Below are 15,270 nucleotides of genomic sequence, written 5' to 3'. Positions count from 1 at the left end.
TCCATGGCTTGGTGTCATATTTTGTTTTATAATGCTCCTGTGAAGCACCTTGGGGTGTTTCATTATGTTAAAAGCACTGTATGATATGATATCTCCTGGATTGGTTTTGATATCCTGAGGGGGTCAGAGAGGTATTTTTCCGAAGTATTTTGCCCCTGAATGGCTCTGGGTTTTTCCTTTTTCGTCTCTCCTAGGAGATTATGTGGCTGGGTGGGGTGTAAATTGGAAGATAGTCATGATGCCCCAGGTATGGGGCAGGCTTGATGGACCAGCTGATCTTTTGCCGCCAGTCGATCTCCTATGTCATTCTGGTGGCTTGATGTGACGGTATATGGCAGGAGTAGCTGCTGGTGGAGGTCTACAATCAGCACTACGGTTATACACGATCTAAGAGAAAACAAACCGTAGCCGGCCAGCTATCCTAAATGTTATCCCAGTTGTAATACTGCAGCAGGGGAAAGCACAATCAAGTTGAAAGCATAGCAGGGTGAGCATTGCATTTCACAATAAATGTGCCAGGTGGGAATCGCGCGTTTCTTCGGCTGCAAGTATAATATATCCCCCCTCCCTCCCTAAATTCCTATAGTGGTGCTTTTATACGGGATCCTCTGAAAAACCATTGGTTGGAATCTCAAGTAGCCGCCCAGCGCTTTAGTGATGATGCTGCAGATCTATTTGGAAGTTGGCTCGGTTTCAACGCAGCCTCAAGCTCAGCTCTATATAAAAATATGCACTGTGCTATCCAGCGCATGAATGAAACCTACAGGACCTTATAGTCGGCAGACATGGAGCACAAATCTCAACTAACGCTGGCTTTCCTTTTTGTTCAGGTAAGGAAGGATGTTTCAAATATTTTCCAGTCCATACGATTTTTTTTTTAAAGAAAGCGTTTAATCTCCATCAGAGGAAAGCTCGAAATTAAAACCGCGAGCCGGAATATTCAAGACTAAATGCAGTGTAACTGGACTGGATTTTGACAGTCAGTTTAACGTACAGGGCTGAAGCGTGCTTTCTTTGTCATTTAGATATCTGGCAGGATTCGGCGACTCTTTTCCCAGGAATTCACTAATATTTAAGCTGGATGTTCTTGTTCCCTGATGAAGTTGCTTTGCTGCCGGGGGGGAGAGAGTTAAATTCCACTTCAGATGTTTATTGCTTTGGAATATTCGACTCTCGAATGTCTAATAAACTCATGAAAGGTGTTTTTTAAAAAAAAAGTTTGGTTCCTTTTCGCTGTAAAATTCCCCGTGGATGAAATCATACCACTGGGTAAGTGTAACAGATCCCTTTGGACATGACCTGCTGCTGCTGTCAGTCAGTGCGAGTAACCCTGGAATGTTTCTGGATTAGTGTTTGTGGAGGGCAGGGGGAGAGAGAGAGGATATGCCTGATACTGGCTGGGGACGGTGGAATTCAAGTGGTGGGTTATACTTAATGTAGGATTACAGAGTTGTGTTCTGCTAACTAAACTGGGGCGATATGTTAACATGGCGTTCAAGGGGTTAACCAGTGAGCGGAAAAAAACCCAGCTTACTCTTCTAGTGAACTGAATCTGGGCACAAATATGTAGTCCGGTGTTTTTAAAATAGAGGAAATAGCAGACTGTGCACGGATAACACGACCATGATCTTCAGTGTTTAACTGAATGCGTGACTTTTGCTAAATAAAGAGCACGACTCCTATCCCTTTCCACCTGCACTCGTGGTTCTCGTCTTGTACTGTACTTATGTCTTGGCTTTAAATCGATGACCTCTCCCCACTCTCCATCACTCCCTTAATTACATCAATTCAGCCACATACGCTATACCACTGACTTTCAGATATCTCTTGGGGATATATTTAGACAAACGGGCGCGTGATCAACAATTGCCTGTTAAAACCGGCGTTAGCTACTTAATCATTTCCAGTAGAATACCCACTGCAGTATATTGGAATACCAAATATAGGTCTGATGGACAAAATCCTGATCCCACTATCTTCAGTTCAGACTTTGCAGAGAGAAAAGGAAGACCAGAATTCCCAAGGAGACTTTCCATTTGCAGCCATATGCATTTTACAAACATTTTGAGCTTACTGGAATTCTGCTTTGATGTTTTACTGTAGCAGTGTGCACTCTTAGCCTGGGTGTGTCAGGCATTGGGAGCAAGGGGTTGGGACTATGCTACATTGATTCAGTAGCAGCGCTTTGCCCAAGGAGAAATTCAGAAGCTAGGCACGGTTCGGTACCGGCAAAGTCTGATACAGTATGTTCAGTTTGGGTCCCGACTTTCAACTTGTTTGTGGTCCAATGGTGAAAATATCAAACGGCAGTAGACCTTCGTTTCTTAGTTTTTTGTGAACTCGGGTCAGGCATATTTAACAGGCGACTTTAAAAAAAAACTCATTTGAGAAATAAATTAACTTTACTCAAGTTGCCCAATTTTCGAGTTCCATTGTGCGAAGGAATAAGACTTCAGTACCATGCTCGCCGCCGCTGTAACCAATGCAGTGCGCAGAAGTGTTCCTAAAAACTGAGCTGAGAAATAATCCTTTCCAAAGTCAAAACTTGGTTTTAAAGCACTTTCATTTGCTGTCAGAAGATGGCGCAGCAGATTATTTTGGGATTTTCTTTGCTAACCAGTGCATTGGTTCACTGTCAGGTCAGAGTCCTAATCAGGCACTGCAGGGGAAAACAGGGAATGCTGTCCTTGTATGATAAAAAATACTCTATTAGTCCGCAGTTACGGTAGAAGCAAAATATAATTAAGCATTATGTTAAGTGTTAAACTAATTTAAAATGTCTTTTGAATTCGCTCCCTCGTATGTCAAAAAGTTGTTCTAAAAACGCATCTTTTACTGTTTCGCGTTAGATGTTAGGAATATAGCAACAGTGTTGAGAGAGATTATGAGCCATCTGTTGGAAATTAGGTAGAATTAAGGCAAATAGTCCGAGAACTGGGATCTTAAATTATAAAGCAAAACACTGCGGATGCTGGAAATACTCAGCAGGTCAGGCAGCATCTGTCGAGAGAGAGAGCGCGAGTTTCAGGTCTGACCTTTCATCAGAACCCAGGTTATCTGTTTTTTCTCTCCACAGATGCTGTTAACAAATGGACATTTTAAACTGCATCTCTATCTGGTCTTTCCTTTCTCCCAAGAGGTTCTGTGCTGAGTTATATACCCTTGAAGTTAATATTAAGGTTGAATTTTATTTAATTTAGCAGAGCAAATCAAGCTTGTTTGACCCAGGCAATTTACAAAGAATTTACAACACAAACAGCCCACTAGGCCCACCTGATCTATGTCAGTGTCTATGCTGCACGTGAGCCTCCATCCCACCCAATTTCATCTTAACATATCAGCATATCTTTTTATTCCTTTCTCCTTTATGTGATTATCTAGCTTCCCCTTAAATTGATCCATGCTGTTCACCCTTACTACTTCATGTGGTAGCGAGTTCCACTCTCTGGATAAAGATGTTTCTCCTGAATTCATTGCAAGCAAATTATGTAGAAACCATGAATGGGATAACAAGCAAAGTTTAATGATTAAAAAAAACCTCAGAAGTTAAGTGCTACTATTGGTTCTTGCTTACTAGAAACAGTTGTGGAACATAACTTCATCTACTTCAAGAGTACATTTTGTCATATTTTTGGAATGATTGTACCTGATTTCCAATGTCATAGAATCATACAGCACAGAAGGAGGCCATTTGGCCCATCGTGCTTGTGCTGGCTCTTTGAAAGAGACATCCAATTAGTCCGACTGACCTGCTCCGTTCCCATAGCCTTGCAATTTTTTGTTTCATTTTTAAGTATATGAACTGCCTTAACATTAGGATGCCAGACACAAATGCATTGGTTAAATCTGAAGTAGCTCAGTGTTTCCATTCATTTCCTACTGGCAGACATTAATACTGATTTTATGCTCACACTGCTTGTACTCCCACGCTACAATATGGGAAATACCAGACAGATTCATTAATACTTGAAAGTATTTCAGAAGTAGAACTTGCAACAGGCTGTGCGGATACGCAGAAAGCAGAGGAGTCACAATAAAAGAATCAGAAGGTTATCAGCCAAGGACTCAAGTTCATACTAAAGAATGCCTGGAGGAAACCTTACTACATGGACAAGTAATCAGAGACCAGTGGCTTTGATGGTAGATCTAAAACCAGAGATTATGACAGCAGTCAACTAACTTGTGCTTCAAAATGTAACTCAACAATCCATTGGTCCAGCTGTTTCAACCACCTGAGTGATGTAGCTGGGTCCTGTGATACATTTGTTTGGATGAAAAGTAAAATAAAATAACTCTAAATACATTCTAAAAAATACCCTTGTACTGAATTGGCTTATTTTACTCTCATACTTAAATTTCTATCTGAATTGACTTTATTTTATGAGTCGGCAAAAAGACTGCTGGTCAGTAGCAAAAAAAAACTACTGACCGACTTAATTTCGTTGGAGACACCAAATACAATGCTAATGAGGGTTTTCCGCCATTTGCTACATGTTGAGGAGAGCTCTCCCAGAAGAGAGAACCTAGCATGCCCCAAGCAGAAAGCACGACAGTTAATGAATATAGCACATTCCAATAGAAAATGCCATATAGGAACGGGTACAGTAAGTCCTAGTCTGTTATACTGCAATATTAAGGTGTTATAAATGGGACAGATTGATGGAACCAGCTGCTAGGATGTTTAATGTTGAATGAAATAAAACAAAATTCTAATATCCTCTGCAAATAAATTTCTTAATATGTCAATTTGTTTTGGAATAAACTATCACTTATTTCTAAAAGCAATTTTTGCTGAATGTTAATGGAAAGCATCAATATACGTTTCAGCAACTGAAATCAACAGAGCATAAAGAAAGCTGAAGGAATAAAAAATCCTTCAGATATTATGGGTAGTAAAATATTGATCACATTTTCCCTGTTTAAACTGTTCTGAATGTTTGTTCACCAAGGTGAGGCAAAGGCACAATGACACAATAAAAAAAATACTCAAGTGGAGGGGTGAAACAACATGTCAATACTAGGAATTAGAGTGGATGGGGAAGCAAGGAATGTAAGCCATGACAAAAAATTGGGTGGACTCGTCTGTAGGATGAAGAATATAAGTGGAGTGCATGCCAAAGCTCAAATTAACAGCCAGGTGCAAAGTAAGACTTCATTTACATTGTTTCAACTTCCAAGATTTCTTGTATTTGTTTGAGATAATCTTTAAATACGTTAATAATGAACTGTTTTAAATATAGTTATACACAGTATACAGATAAAGCTGTCCTTCCTCACCCCTTCTGCATCCCCATGTTACTCTAATACCAGAAGAGCAGCTTTATACTTCACAAGCCTTAACCATTTTTCCCGTTTCCCACTCAAGTCATGCAGTGACTCGGAATAAGGTTTCCATTTTAGTACCAATTAGGGCAGAATTATAGGGAGTTCAATGCTATAGATCTATATTCACTAAGAATTAGGTTAAGTCTGGCCCAGACATTTTGATTTGGGAACCTTTCAGTGAGCAAAAGGAAGGATCGTTAATCCCATCAGTCTCAATGGATCTTAACCCAAGACCTCGACGTGAAAGGAGACTGTGCCAATCTATTGTGTCAACTAGTCCTATGTAAGGCACAGTTTTGAAATAAAATGTCACCTTTCATGCAATTCATTTGGACACTGTCATCATTGTGAAAAGGAGCTCTGAGGATACGAACAACCTGTTTAAATGAACTTAATCGTTGCTCCAAAGTTTCCTTTCTTTGTAGTACTTACTTACATTAAACTAACAATTTCCACAATGTAGTCTTTTGCTGTGATACACAGGAGTTGATGAGGATATAACAAATGGAAATGGATATTTAAAGAGCTATTTCAGACATCATTCTTTATGCACTTCAATGGTAAATTGTTGGCTCATAGGAATAGGTTTGATTGGATTGTTTCTTTAATCATAAATTCTTGGTCAGAAATGTAGCAAGATCATTATTGAAATGTGAAGAGAAAAATTACTACTTTTAAACAAAAGCAATATTCAGTAAAACAATAAATCCATGCAACTAATTTCTGTGACCTTGCAAAATAAGAATTTATGGCTAAAGAAACAATCCCAAACTAATCTATTGCTGTGAACTAGCAGTGATTCCTTTCCTCCATAAATACATAAGTGTAGCTGACGTAAGTGTTTGCATAGACTTTGCATAATAGCTACTTATAAAATACATCCTTTCTTAAAATAATTTTGTGCCAATTTTGCATCCTTCTATCACTTAATACAAACTTGCCTGAAATCAGTCAATCCTGTTAGTTCTTGACTTTTTAATATAACATATCAAGGTGGATTGTTATTTGTACACCTACTTTTACTGTTTGCTTGATACAAATGATTATTACTTTAACATTTTGTCCACCAGATTTAATTCGTATTATGATGGATGATACTGTAATAGAAGCCATGATAGCTTGTCATGGAGTGTTTTAATACGTTTAGTTTTTACTATTATTCCTTGATTTATATGAACTATTATGTTCATAATGTTGCTTCCAAATATAAAATATAACATTTATAACTAGAAGCCACTTCATCAGTTATACTTATTTTCTTTATTAATCAAAAGATTGAACATTATTTTTCTGTTTGATTGTTACTGTGAAGTCTGAATTATTTTCGTAGATTAGACAAAAGCAAATTGTGCTTATCAACGTGAGAAATGCTAGTACTGGGAAATGGGAATAAAACACTTTCCATTGTTCATCATTAGCACTAGTTCAGGTTGCAGAGTAAAACTACTTTTTGTTCTGGCATCCGCTTATGTGCCTTAATCTCAATCTCATGAGCAGACCCTATTTCACAAATGTGACATTTATTGTTGCCAGTATCGCCCATTCTTGTGATCTCTGAGAGTACTACTGTTAATTTAAAAAAAAAAATCATTTTCAGGATATGGGTGTCCCTAGCAAGACAAGTATTTCATTTATTTCCTATCCCTAATGGCCCTTGAAGTTGGTAGTGCCCTTGAGCTGCTGGTGGTAACCCTATAACCAAATTAGAGTTAGTTTCATGCAATGAGCTCATTGAATTTGTGTCTGGACAAACTCATTTTATGTGGGACTTTAATATTCCCAGTCTGGGTTGATTTGCACCAGTTCTGAGAAATTAGGGGACATGAACTCACTGTACCACCCAAATCTTCCATTATTTTTTCAAGTATATTTTATTTTGTACTGTATATATTCACTAGTTTTGTCTGTTATGATTTATTATAAAAAGTGGATTCAAAAGTCAGAATATACAACCTTTCATGTTATTCATTTGTCTGAATTAGTAACAGATTTTGTTAAGCAACATTTCGCATTGCTTTTACTGAGAGTTTTCATTATAAGCATTACCTTTTCACATAAATGGCTTATTGCATTTAAATATTAAGTAGATCATTAGACTGTTGATGAGGTTCATTACAGCTATTGAAAGTAATTTTTTAATAATACTTACTTTTAGCTCACTTGAAACATGCAATTTTTAAATTTACGAATCCCTTGGGTTTAATTCTGAGTGTGATGGGGATGTAGCTGTTAAAGTTGCTGAGCAGTAATCCATTATAGATGGAGGTGACTAATGAGTGGCCACATAAGATTTTTTTTACTGCTGCATGATATAAGAATTCTTTTTCTTCTTCTTCTTTGGCCTCCTTATCTCGAGAGACAATGGTAAGCGCCTGGAGGTGGTCAGTGGTGTGTGGAGCAGCGCCTGGAGTGGCTATAAAGGCCAATTCTAGAGTGACAGGCTCTTCCACAGGTGCTGCAGAAAAATTTGATTGTCGGGGCTGTTACACAGAATTAAGAATTATAAGAATTCATGCTGCTTAATAATAGATTGTAACAGAAAATTATTTGCCTAGTTTGATGATTCACCAGTTTTTAACATTTTTTTTCAATCCCTGCGATACCACTGGTCTCCATGCAGCCTTTCTGCCATTTGAAAAGCAAGCAGATTGCGTCAAGTCTCAATACAAGTTCCATTAAGACCATTTTTCAGTGACTCATGTCACAGGGTAGTTCTACTGTAGGGTGAACTGAAGTCCCAAATGTACCCTGAGATTGGAGCACCACCTACTGGCCTAGAATTGGTAACTTCCAAACTTTCTTATGATTGGTGGATTTTAATGTCAACTATTGAGCGCACTAATTTACACAATTCTAATAGAGCAAGAAAACGAGTCATTATATTCACTGCTAAGAGTCATTTTCATTTGATTTTTTTAAAGCATGAGATAAGTGCTCTTTTATAATATATTCAATTCTGCTAAATGCTCTTCACATATATACATATTGATATTTGTAAATGTGCATCGAATGCCAAGCTGGTTTTGACTGGAGCCCTTACTCATGAGAAGGGCAAGTGAGTTGTTGTGACATGATTTGTTATCACTTGGATCTGCTTAGAAAACAGTGTTTTCACCACATTTTAAAATTCTAAATTGTAATAGCAAATTATGTTACAATTATTAAGTGTAGAAATTTGTAGGAATTACTGTGGATTTGCACTATGCCAAATGACACCCCAGTATCGTGAATAGTTTTCAGAAAATGGTTATGAAAATATTTAGAAAAATCAGAATGACACCTTGAACTGTCCTCCAATTCAAAATTGTGGAACTCTACTTTCCCGCAGTCTTTCCTTAATACTTCATGTTTTAAAATCCCAAGCTTGACATTACCTTTTTCAATCTTGCTGGTGTTGTGCACCTCTTGGGCTTATTTTGTTTTAACTTGGGGTTGTCAGAAGAGAAAAAAACAGCTCCAAGCAACAAAAGACCTGTGAAGCTTTAACCTGCATGGATCCAGATATTTCTGTATTCAAGTTTGGTATTAATCATTCATAATAAACATGAAATTTGCTTAGGTTAAAAACCAGGATTTTGTAATGTGTTGCTTGTGATATACAGGCTATGATATTCTCGCAAATCAATAATATAATTTTTGCTTGGCTTTTTCCCATTTTCCTTTCAACCCAAGTGAGCTTTCTGCTTCAGTGCAACTCTTTCAGTCAGAAGAATAGGATAATCCAGCCAATGCCACTCTGTATAGCATAGGAATTGCCATCTCCCCTGGCCAATTTTCATCCAGTTTACAGACAAATTTGCAAGAACGATAATATTCCCTCCTTGAGGAAATGACTAAGAGTTCAACCTATTCAGCTACCCTACACACCATACATCATAACTTATAAAATGTACAGTATTGTCAAATCTATAGCCATGGATGCCCACTTCCTGTTCACAAGCCATACTTTTTGTTGTCATGATTTTTGGTAATACCTTTGTCAACATTTACCATTGTCCATTGCTGTGTCAATACTTCACATTCAATCTTTCTGTCATGGTGCAGTTGTAGGCATTGGTTGCTGGGTGGCTCCATGGAGCAAGTTTCTGAAGTCTCTTTCTCATATCCATTACTATCTAATTGATTAATGCCACTAGCAATGTACTAGTACTTTATAAATACTTTGTGTTTCATGGTGCTCCCAAAAAGGCTAGAAAGATGTCTAGGGTCGGAGATCCTATTTGTTGTTGGAGTAACAGCATGCTGAGGTAAAGGAAAGGCACATTTACGCTGCCTATGGTCTGAGCTATATTTGCCTGGGATTGCTTGATACTAAGGATGCATGTGAAAAGTAAAAATGTGTGTTCATTCTTGAACACAGACATTGTTCAACTTGATGAGCACAGAATACCTTACAAAACCCCTCAAATTAACAGCGCAAATATAGCTTTGCTAATTCACCACCTTCCTTCTGTTTCCTTCTCTACAATATCTTATTTCTCAGACAACGCGTGACACATTGCATTCTCCATCCAGCTTTGTAATGTTGTCTGGCCTTGCCTTCACCTCACTTTTGCTGTTTTTCTCCAGGAGCTCCTTTTTGCAGTCTCGCAAAGATATCAAATTACTATGGAGCCAAAACACTAACCATCCTGTTTGCCACACGAGAAACTTATGCTTCCAAGATCCAAGAATACGTATTAAGTCACGCAACAGAGAGATGTAAGACCAAAATTCCAAACAACAAGCACTATATTTCAGCACATAATCAAAGACTATCATTGCAGTGCAGACAGTGCTGTATTGCCAGAGGTGCTAACCTTTGAAAGAGCAATTGACCCAAAGCCAATCTGTCTAACCTACTAGATCAGATGGTCATAAAATATTCCACAGCACTATTCCAAGAGGAGTAGGAAGTTCTGTGTCCTGGCCAAAGTTATTCCCTTGACCAATACCATCAAAACAGATTAACTCGTCTTTCATCTCATTGCTGTCTGTGGGATCATGCTGTACATAAAATGGCTGCCACATTACTCGTACAAATTAACTGCATAATGCAATTCATCCCATGCGAAGTGTTTTGGGACATTTTTGTGGAGACTATCAAATTTTTTTTTTAAATTTCTCCTTTCCACTGTAGATTCTGGCATGTCAAGTCTATCTTTGTTTGTGTAAGCATCCAACAGCATAAAAACTTATTTAATGCTTTTGGCTGTATTATTTAGCAAGTTGGAATATTAATATTGCTTAAAATACTGATTTCAAAACTTAGTTACATATTTAATAGTTATGTTGTAATGTTTGTAGTTTATGTATTCCAAGGATTTCCTTTTTCTGTATTAAAACTTGGGATTCTATATTTTAAAAAAACAGAAAAGGATTTCAGTGGATATTGAAACATTTGGAGATAGCTGAACTTTATGGATGCTTTTGGAAGGAAGGCAGGGTCAACAAGAGGTTCCTGGTTTTGACCAGTAAACAAATACTGGAAACCAGGTAATTTCAAGGAAACCAGCAGGGGGTTTTACCTCAGAGCTACCCTTTGTGTGACAAGAGAGAATTTATGACTTGGTATGTGACTTGCTTCTGGAAGGTTTTGGTTTCATTTTTGAACTGTTTAAAAAGCCAGTGGGTTTGGACTAAAACAGGCAATTGGAGTTTGATTTCGACCTGCCTGGAGATCAGAACAACCACAGAAAAGTATTCTTCTTTTGGGCCTCCTTATCTCGAGAGACAATGGATACGCGCCTGGAGGTGGTCAGTGGTTTGTGAAGCAGTGCCTGGAGTGGCTATAAAGGCCAATTCTGGAGTGACAGGCTCTTCCACAGGTGCTGCAGAGAAATTTGTTTGTTGGGGCTGTTGCACAGTTGGCTCTCCCCTTGCGCCTCTGTCTTTTTTCCTGCCAACTACTAAGTCTCTTCGACTCGCCACAATTTAGCCCTGTCTTTATGGCTGCCCGCCAGCTCTCTGTAAAGAAATTACCTCTCTGTAAAGAATCCTTGCTCTTGAAAAGCAAAAGCTTGTATGAAGTGGTACTGTTGCCTGCTACATTTTTGAAGAAACCCTGTATTTGCAGAAATCTTGCATATTTAAAAAAGGACTTTTGCATCGAATGTGAGAACTGACATCTGATGCTACATCCCTGATGGAAGACCCATGTGAAGTCTTCTATCATTGAAGTTCTTTGAACATTTACCCATCACAGACTGTTCATCAATCTCGCCTGGAAAGACTTCGAGTGGCATCCAACTATTTGACTTTGGGACACCTCGCCAAACTGAAGAACTTCCTTCCGGATCATAGCAGTATAAGTTTTTAAAAATTCCTTTTAGTCCTCTGAAACAACTGTAAACCAAAATCTCTTATTTTCCTGGTTAGCTGGTTTTTGGATGCATGTGCGTGTGCATGAGGGCTAGGGAAAAATAAGGAGCTTTACTATCTCCAATTTGTATATAGATTTACTTCATTATTGGTTAAGTCTTGGCTTTATAGTCGGTTAATTTTGTTGTTTAAAGAAACCTGGTTGGTGCCCTTTATTCTGGGGACAAATAGAGTATCTAATGGGCTGTTTCTGTGAGTGGGAAAATTTATTGATACGCTGTGGGACTGAATTAACAGTGCACTCCTGCCTCGGTTGTACCAGTATTGCATTCATAACAGTTCATTAAATCTGATTTCTATACATAATTTAATTGTCTTGAATTTAAAATGTCTGAAATTTCTAAGTTATAAATCTGTCATGTTTATAACAGAATAAATATATAATATAATGTTTGCATTTGATAAATCATCACTTTTATTTCTGATTCACCAGATTTAAACTTGTAAACCTATATTTACTGAATAGTGGACCAAGCCACTAAACCTTGGCACTTCTAATCAAGATGCATAGATTGGTGAAATCGGCCTGCTAGTTCACCATGTTCATCAATATGTTACAGAGGGTAAAATAGTCTCTCTTTCTAACCTATGAAGAATTATCTAGAAAGGAATATATGTTAAAGTAATTCACAAATATATTATTTTGAGATTCTTAAAAATATGAATTTTCCAATAGTTTATGCCGCCCGTGATCCTGAGTTAGATTTTACTCTAAAATCTGAGTTTCCCACCTGGATTGATTTTTGGAGCATATCATCTGTTCTACGCACATTAAAGGTTAGATTTAGATAGATGTTCACTCTGTTAGTATAATACATTTTCCACTTAAGGAAATACCATTTTTCCATTTTTTTTTCCTGCAACGAAAAGGAAAAAAAACTTGCATTTATATTGCGCCTTTCACGACCACCAGATGTCCTAAAGCACTTGAAAATGCATGAAAAGCAGTGGGCATTCAAGGCAAAATAGATAAAAAGTTGGCTGAAGGAAAGGAAGCAGTGGTTGCTAGCTAGGGAACTGATGTCAGGGTGGAGGAGAACATGATAGCAAATACTGCAGATGCTGGAAATCTAAAATAAAAGCTGCGAATGCTGGAAAGACTCAGCAGGTCAGGAGAGAGAAACAGTTAACATTTCAGGTAGATGACCTATCGTCTGAACTGGAAAAAGTTGGAGATATAACAGGTTTTAAGTGATGTTATGACCAGGTAAGGAAGGGGTCTCAGGCTTCTCCTTTCGCCCCTTCTCTGGTTTGGCCGTAACAGAGTTTATTCTTTTAAAACAGTGATTTTAGCTTACCACCTCAGTGAGCCCTTGCTCACTGTTCCTCAAATATAATTACAAATGAACCAATCAGACAAGTTTTCTTGAGTTTTAACAAGAAGGATATAAGTTTATTAACCTTATCACTCTAAACTGGTTAAAATTACTAAAATACGCGACACAACCACACCCACATGCATACAAGAGGCACACACACATACAAGTAGATACAAAAGGGAAGAAAGAGTTTGAAGGTTGAAATAAAGTTTGTAATAAATGGAATTCAAATCCTTAATTGAAGTTAAAGTCTTGGAGTCCTCGCTGGGGCCATGTACACAATTTCAGGCTTGCTTCTCTGGTTCCAGAAGGCCAAAGAGAGGTTTTATCTGTCTTCTTGGTGGTCACAGGAAGTTCTGTGGTCTTGAGGTTTAGTAGCTGCCACCATGGTTTACCTGGGACTTTGCTAGAGAGAGAGATGATTTCTCTTGGAGTTCATTTGCAGTCTCTTATTCACTCTGAGGCACAATTCAAAACCTCAGTGTTACACAAGCAGGTATGTCATGTGACCATCTCCTCTATGTTTGAAACATCAGTTCCTGGAGGGCTGTTTGAACTTAAGAGCCCTTCAGACATACTCGATGGGGGGTTTGGCTCTTTCAAAGTCAAAGGGTGTTGACGTCTTTTGATCACCACTATTGACAGAACCAATCTTGCTAATTGAACCAGGGAGCATCCTTATTGTTCCAGCTGGACTGGGAAGTTTATCTCTGTCTCTCAGCCAGCCTATATCTTCTCAAATGCAAATGTGCATGACCATTTTTAGCTGTTCAACTCTGTTTATTAAAAGTTATTTGTTATGTCCAGTAAAAAGTTTCAAGTTGTGCACCATATGACTAAATTAATGTTTCCATTTGGCATGTGTGATTTCCGTCACAGCGAGTATAGAGAGGCAGAGAAAGCAATTAGGGTTGGAGGTGGTGAGGAAAATTAAAAGGGAGGGTCTGTGATGGGGTGGAAGACAGAAGTCATTAAATGAAAAAGGGATGATGGTGCAAGGCAAAAGGAGATGATAATGGGATAAGAGAAACAAAAGACTGGTCTAGAGGAGATGTAAATGGAAATAGCAGAATTGTCACCAACAGATACCATCTTGATGAAAAAATGGGAGCAGTGGTTATGATCTGAAATTGTTGAGCTCGGTGAGTCTGGAATACTGTAAGGTGCCAAATTTCTCTCAATCGAGTACTTTTGGCGCATTGCTGAACCTACACTATATATTTCCAATTTTTAGCAGTGACTTTGATTTGGAAGCTTAATGCACATTGGTCAAACTCTCAGGAAATATTAAACTGGATGTGGGGAAATTGAATCTGCCGAGGCATCCAACCCACAAAGTGAGCTATTAAAAAGAATCTTGCTGGTCAGAATAGTAACTGATGAAATTCAGTAAGAATAAGGTTAAGTGTTAAATATTGGAAGAAATAGATTGGTGACATATATACTTTATAAATGATATCTAAGTAGTTGAGGATGAATTGAAAGAAATCTGGAGGTGTTGGGACACTTGATTGCTACCATGCAATGACTGGACACTTTAACTACCAGCTAAAGTTAACTACATTGCTGAATTTACCAAACACTTAAGTTCCTTTTTGTAATTTTTTTGCAGTCATCAAAGTAAGGAACATTAGTGTTAGGGAATGGAACGTTTCAGGTATCCTATGTTAGTATCAAGCACTCTCTCGTATCAGCTCTAACACCTTTCAGTCAGCTGTTTGGAGGCTTTCATTCCATCAATCTGTGCTAAATTTGAATGCATGCCTCCGAGGTGAAAGTTGCTGTTTGACCTTGTTTCGTATAAACACGCCTTGGAGGATTTCATCCATCCATAATGCTACTATGGCATGTCCAAACATACTTTTGCAATGCCTAATTTACACTGCCAGCCAGCTAGTGTTGATTTGACTCCAAAACAAAACAAATAATAGTGACCATCAATGAAATACTTCAAGTGTGAAGCTAGCATAAAGGAATCAATTTGAACTCCAGTTCGGGATTGTGGGGCAGGAGCAAACTGGTTGGCAATCTGCCTGGTCCCATGGAACATGAGTTACAGCTTCTGACACTGACTCTCACTTGAAGTCAATGGAAATGATGTCGAGGCTGGCAGCTGGGAGTGTCAAGTTGTCTTGTGGCAGTCTGACATTGGGGCCACTTGGTCCCCAGCAAGATACACCAGGAAGGGACTGGGGTTTGGGAATGGTTGTGCTTGGATTGGGGGAGGGGAGGTCTCCTTGTGGGGTCAGGAGGAGCACTTCTGGAT

The 15,270-nt window shown here is 38.4% G+C and overlaps 1 protein-coding gene across 1 annotated transcript in view; it reads left to right on the top strand.

Annotated features, from left to right (window-relative positions):
• Positions 1–747: 747 nt before the first annotated feature.
• Positions 748–15,270, top strand: part of cdh13 (cadherin 13, H-cadherin (heart)) — a 1,084,899-nt gene continuing 1,070,376 nt past the window's right edge. The window contains exon 1 of the mRNA XM_068049165.1: positions 748–830. Within this exon, the coding sequence (XP_067905266.1) occupies positions 786–830 (45 nt within the window). The 5' untranslated portion in view covers positions 748–785. The remainder of the gene's footprint in view (positions 831–15,270) is intronic.

The sequence above is a fragment of the Heterodontus francisci genome, chromosome 17, assembly GCF_036365525.1.
Source record: "Heterodontus francisci isolate sHetFra1 chromosome 17, sHetFra1.hap1, whole genome shotgun sequence".
NCBI classification, from domain to species: Eukaryota; Metazoa; Chordata; class Chondrichthyes; order Heterodontiformes; family Heterodontidae; genus Heterodontus; species Heterodontus francisci.
Note: the sequence above shows the minus strand (reverse complement) of the source record. Positions and strands in the feature narration are given on the sequence as shown.